Source organism: Nicotiana attenuata, unplaced genomic scaffold (assembly GCF_001879085.1).
Source record: "Nicotiana attenuata strain UT unplaced genomic scaffold, NIATTr2, whole genome shotgun sequence".
In the NCBI taxonomy this organism is placed as follows: domain Eukaryota; kingdom Viridiplantae; phylum Streptophyta; class Magnoliopsida; order Solanales; family Solanaceae; genus Nicotiana; species Nicotiana attenuata.
Window position 1 is genome coordinate 164,980 of NW_017672606.1, and position 6,111 is coordinate 171,090.

At 36.7% G+C, this 6,111-nt stretch overlaps 1 protein-coding gene across 1 annotated transcript; it reads right to left on the reverse strand.

The window, feature by feature from the left end:
• Positions 1-1,770: 1,770 nt before the first annotated feature.
• LOC109213838 (peroxidase 24-like) lies at positions 1,771-4,440 on the reverse strand. Its single transcript, XM_019377678.1, has 5 exons — positions 4,379-4,440; positions 3,619-3,800; positions 2,079-2,230; positions 1,887-1,937; positions 1,771-1,812 (listed from the first exon to the last, which is right to left on the reverse strand). Exons 1-5 carry the CDS (start codon positions 4,438-4,440, stop codon positions 1,771-1,773), a joined length of 489 nt encoding a protein of 162 aa, XP_019233223.1.
• Positions 4,441-6,111: the final 1,671 nt, after the last annotated feature.

The following is a 6,111-nucleotide window of genomic DNA, read 5'->3' on the forward strand; positions in this document are numbered from 1 at the left end:
GATGAGGAGCCTGATTCCCTATTCCTAGGTTTGTGATCATACCTTTGATTATCTTGTCTTGACTGTGAGTCCTTTCCCGCAGGTCCCATGTAAGGCTCGTACCTGTTTTTCCCGGATCTCTTGTCACTTTCCGCACGCCTTGAGCTTACCTTTTCTTCTGTTTTTATGTCGTAAAATAATGTCTTCTTCAATCCTCATTTTTGTACTGTATCTGTTGTAGACGTCATTCCACGTTGTTGCTGGGAATTCTCGAAGGCTTTCTTTGAGTCGCCTCGTGGCTTCTGAACTCTTCTCATTCAAATTACTAGCGAAGGCCATGGCTGCCAAATTGTCAGGTACTTGTGGCAGCGTCATTCTTTCCCGTTGAAACCTATCTACGAACTCTCTAAGCAACTCTGAATTTCCTTGCTTGATTTTGAAGATGTCTTCCATTCTTTTTTCAACTTTTTGAGCTCCCGAGTGTGCTTTAATAAATAAATCTGCAAGCTCAGCAAACGAATTTATAAAATTTTCAGGTAAAAGAGAATACCATGTTAAGGCCCCTTTAGTGAGTGTTTCACCGAATTTCTTGACCAATACTGATTCAATCTCTTGATTAGTCAAATCATTGCCCTTGACACCTGTTGTGAATGCAGTAACGTGATCTCGTGGATCTGATGTTCCATCGTACTTTGGAATATCAGGCATCTTAAACTTCTTTGGAATTGGGAGGGGGCAAACACTTGGCTTCCATGGTTGTTGGGAATATTTATCTATATCTACTCCCTTGATCACGGGCGGTACTCCGGGTATTTGTTCTTTGCGTTCATTTTGCTCCTTAAGCTGTTTCTGCAAGGTTAGTACTAGATTTTGTAAATCAGAATTAACTGGATTACCTGGGTCTCCCTCTTGTGTTTCACTAGGGGTTCCACCGCTGCCTAAATTAACTAATCCTGAACGAGGATTCTCCAAAGTATTGTTCTTTGGAGTAGATGTGGGTGGAGCAGCAGGTAATTGGCTAACAAAAGCCTGAAGAGCTTTATTGACTTGAAAGGCAATAAGTTTTTGCAGAGCCTCATTCATGGTTTCAACATTTTCGAATTGAGCATGTCCATCTGTGTGAGATCCATCAGGAGTGCCTTCACGAGACCGTCGTGGGGAGCCTCGTGGAGAGCCTTGTGTAGAGCCTCGTGGAGAGTCTCCCTGAAGTTGCTGGATTGTTTGAATTTCAGGGTTTCCTTGAGTGTTGTCATTGTTGTTCGACATGATTGATGCAATCAAGAAAATCAGGTTAAGATATAATTGATTATCAGATTCCCGGTAACGGAACCAATTTGTTTAACCAAAAATTAGATTTTAGGTCAAAGCTTTAATTTAGAAGAACTCGGGTTACTGATAATCGGAAAAAAGTATATAAAGAAAGAGATTTGTGAATAATATAATCAGAAAGCAAGTAAATCAATGTATATTCCAGTAGTGTTTTTCTCGTGTCCTACAGTTGTTTGTGACTTTCCCTTTTATAGCCGTTTTGGGAATACTGACTTTACCTTTGTCATAATAAGACAATTATGGGTAATTAATGACCTTAAATGTTACGTTATGCAATCATATACATTAAATACATATTCTCTAACGTTTCTAGCATTTAATACTCATTAAATGCTGTATCTGGGCTCTTTTTTGCTGTCAGATTCATTCCTTTGACTCTTCTCGATCTTTGACCTTTGAATGTCTTGAATAGGTACGAGCGTTGAATTACTTGTATGAATGCTCGTGCCTTCTTTATTTAACTTACTCGTATCTGTTGTTTCTCGAATCTGTTGCTGCTCGTATCTGTTAACCAACCTTAATTCTTTGACTGTTTGACCAGTCTACGTGTCATGACACGTCACCATATATATAAATACAATTTTCCCCAATACACTTCCGGCCGCCACGTCCCATAGCGATTTCTTAAACTGCAAAAGTTAGAGAAGAAGAAATAATTAAAGAAAATGCTTCATTATGTATATGTATACATATGAATACTGAATTCCTTATACTGTTAGCATATATAAGTAGTTACATATATAGGTTCAATTATATATGGGAATACTTACAGGAAAAGAAACAGCATTACGAGCAGCTAATGCTAAAATATAAGCACAAGAAACAATCCTAGGACATTTTTCCTCAACTTGTCGCTTGATATCATCAATTACATCGAAACCACCCAGCGAGAGGTTTGGCCTGGACTCCTTCTCAGATTGATCTGTTCCAACGTGAAGTCATTCTTAGCTTTGCTCCAAGTGAGATCTCTAACAAGTTGTTCAGCATTTGGACAACAAGTGATCTTGTAGAAATTCTTGCGTGGCACATTATTTCCTGCAGCCGAAATTGGTTGGAGAAGGAGGTGGAGTTGTATCCTCAACAGGTTCCACAGTTACTAGTTCTTCTTCATCACCAAAGTATGGAAGAAAATCATATGAAGCTTCTTCCTGAGCTTCCCAATTCCATGCCAATTCTTCATCAAATTCAACATCGCGACTTACCACCACTTTATTGTTACTTGGGTTGTATAACTTGTAGCCGTTTGAACTCGTATCATAGCCAACAAACACATGCATCGATCATTAAGCTTCGCTCTCCCTTGCTGTGGTACATGAGCATAGGCTATGCTCCCAAAGATTCTCAAGTGCTTGACACTTGGCTTTCTTCCATTCCATGCTTCTTGAGGGGTTTGATCTCTAACATTTCTTGTTAGAGACATGTTGTTCAAATAAACTGCACAAGAAATAGCTTCGGCCCAAAATTCCTTGGGCATACTTTTAGCTTTCAACATATACACTAGCCATATTAAGAATCTTTCGATTCTTTCTCTCTGCTACTCCATTTTGTTGGAGTGAATAAGGTACAATTAGAGGGCGACGAATTCCATGAGACTGACAAAAGTCATTAAATTCTTTTGAAGTGAATTCGCCTCCTCTATCGGACCTTAAAGCTTTTATTTCATAGCTACTTTCTTTCTCTACAAGCACTTTAAAAATTTTAAAAGCAGCAAAGCTTCAGATTTTTGGTTTAAGAAATAAACCCAAGTCTTTCTACTAAAGTCATCAATGAAGAGAAGAAAGTATTTACTTTTACCAAAGGAGGGTGGATTGATTGGCGCACACACATCAGTGTGCACAAGTTGGAGTAGCATGGTTGCTCTTCACATGGACTCCTTCGAAAAACTCCTCCTTGCATGTTTTCCAAGAAGACAAGCTTCACACAATTGATTGGGATGGTTGATTGGTGGTATCCCATGCACCATCCAATTGATTTGAGCGCTTAAGTGCCAACACCATGATTCATCTTGCACATTAGCCTTCAAACACTTTGCATCATTTGTCTTAAGATTCAGAGAAAATAATCTATTCTTTGCCATATGCACTTTAGCAATTAGAATTCCACTTGATTCTCTAAGCCAAAGATACATATTTTTCATGTCGATGTCATATTCCTTTTGAAGAAGTTGGCCCAAACTCAAAATATTACTTTTTAATTTTGGGACATAATAAACATCTTGAATTAACTTGTGGTCACCATTTTTACAGGAGATCAAAATCGTACCTATCTCTTCGATTTGAATCTTTGAGGTATCTCCAAAGGACACATTACCTCTCACAGTTTTATTGATCTCCACAAACTTCTCTTTGCATCCACACATATGATTGCTTGCTCCATTGTCCAAATACCATGAGCTACAATCATCCCTGTCTTCTTCCTTGAGTGTCAGCAACAATGTTGACTCATCTTCTTCTTTCTTGTCGTCAACAAAGTTAGCTTTTTGTTCAATATTGCTACGACATTCCCAAGCGTAATGGCCAAATTTATGACAATTACAGCACTCAATTTTTGATTTGTCATACCTTTGTCCATTATTTTCTTGGTAGAAGCCACGTCCTCTTCCTCCTCTTTGTCCACGACCACGACCTCTGAATGTTTGGTGGATTTTAACTTCATTATTGAAGTTGTTACTATTAAAACTTCCTCTTCCATGACCGCCATGGCCTCGTCCCCGTCCATTCCCTCGATAGCTTTTTGAAGGATGTCTGAGTTTTAAGAAGTTGCTCCAATGGCACTTTTTGTCTCCTTTTGATTATTTCTCGTGGGCCTGTAAAGAACCCTCCAATTGCTCCACCATCATAGAGTCTAAATCTTTAGACTCCTCCATAGCACACACCACAAAATCAAATTTAGGTGTTAAAGTGCAAAGGATCTTTTCTACCACATGGACATCTTCTATGTCCTCCCCATATCTCCTTAATTGATTCACAACAGCCTTCACTTTTGAACAATAATCCGAAATGCATTCGGATTCTTTCATTTTTAAAACTTCAAAATCAGCCCTTAGAGTTTGAAGTTTTACCTTACTCACCTTGTCAACTCCTTGAATAGAATTTTGTAAAATCTCTCAAGCTTCCTTTGAGGTGGTAGCATCTGTCACCTTCTCAAACATGACATCATCCAGACATTGGTAGATGAGCGTGAGGGCTTGTTGATCCTTCTTCCTTGTCTTTGCCAAGACATCTTTTTCATTTTGAGGCACAGCTTCCTCATAATCAGGTTTTGCATACCCTCTATCTACGATTTTCCACACATCCTAGGAGTCAAGAATGACTTTCATACGTAGACACAATTTCTCATAATTATCTTTTGTGAGACGGGGGTACTGTAATGACAGCGGACCATTATTCGCCATGGCTCTGATACCACGTTGGAAAAATAATAATAATCCCTCCCAAAAATAATATCCACGATAAATAATAATAACACAAGAGAGTAACAAAGACACCAAATTTTTTAACAGGGTAAAATACAATACTCGAGCGTAGCAATATTACCACTATAATATTACAACTTAGTAGTGTCAAAGAGACTACTACAACTTCGAAAGAAATACCACTCTTTATTTTAAATACCTCACAACAATGTTACTCACACTCACTATTTGTCTCACAGACCACGATCTGTGGATTAATCTCTCTAACTTCTGTTACTTCTTTATGCTTTTTGGTGTGTTTGAAGAAGTGAGAGAGCTCCTCCATTTATAGGAGCAAAATACGAAGCCTCTAAAAATACTACAGAAAATGTATTAATCTCCTCCGCTTGTTTTCAAACTTTAGCTCCAAGAAAGAGTTGCCAGTAAAGTTTTATTTCATAGTCACATGCCTATTGTTGAATAGGATGCACCCCACACTCTCAACCTGTATTTATACTAGTTGAGATCCTAGACCAAGTCAACTTAGGAATCTGAATTTGACGCGGAAAATGTTAGTTTATTCTGTCCTATAAATGACCCAAATAAAAATAAAACTTAAATCAATACCTTTTCCCTGTGGAAGAAGGATTATCATAAATAAGCTGAAATAGATTAACTTAAAACTAAGAAACTTTTTGAGGGGATGAATGGAATTTGCGTATTAGGCGCATGAAGCAAAGTGTTTGGTATGACAGTACACTTTAATATAATTGCAAAAGTTTTTTTTTGGGATTTAATTTTTCATGTTAAATTTTATCTGTCTGCAATAATTTTTTCACTATAACATCAACAAATATATTTATAACAGTATGATTTTTGTAAAATATCTCTCTATATAGTCATTTTTTTTTTTGGTAATATAAAGGTGAGGTTTACAGAATTAGAATCTCTAAGATTATCAATACTAAGTTAAGAGAATCTCTAAGATTATAAAACTTCAATATACTACTAGTGACAAAGAATATTAGGTGAGTACATACATAAAAAAATGTATTAGCTTTTCCTAAATTTTAATTATGAATGAATTATGCATATCTTTTGAGATTTTAGATTTAAAGAATTCTTATCTTTTATAACATTAAAAAGTTTTTAAAATGGTTTTAATTTCTGGATAATATTTGTCTATAACAATCAAATAATATTTAAACGTCAAATGTTATTATAGTCAATTACTATAAAAGTCAAAAACATATATCGAAACAAACGAGAATATTATAGAGAGATTCGAGTGTAGTTAGAGAATATATGTAAGTTGTTAGCCCAATTTTGTTTACGCCTGAAGCATTGTTGTTGTTGCTGTCGGTGCTGCTAGCCCAATTCTATTCAATTCTAAAAAAATCAAGTTTGGG

Bases quoted from the DNA above. Each gene is read 5' to 3' on its own strand.
- LOC109213838 (XM_019377678.1), bottom strand. From the start codon at position 4,440: ATGCTACCACCTCAAAGGAAGCTTGAGAGATTTTACAAAATTCTATTC. The intron at 3,801-4,378 runs GTGAGTAAGGTA...GGAATGTCGTAG, and splicing joins CTATTCAAGGAGTTGACAAG to CAATATTGAACAAAAAGCTA. The intron at 1,938-2,078 runs GTAAGTATTCCC...TAACTTTTGCAG, and splicing joins GTAATGCTGTTTCTTTTCCT to TTTAAGAAATCGCTATGGGA.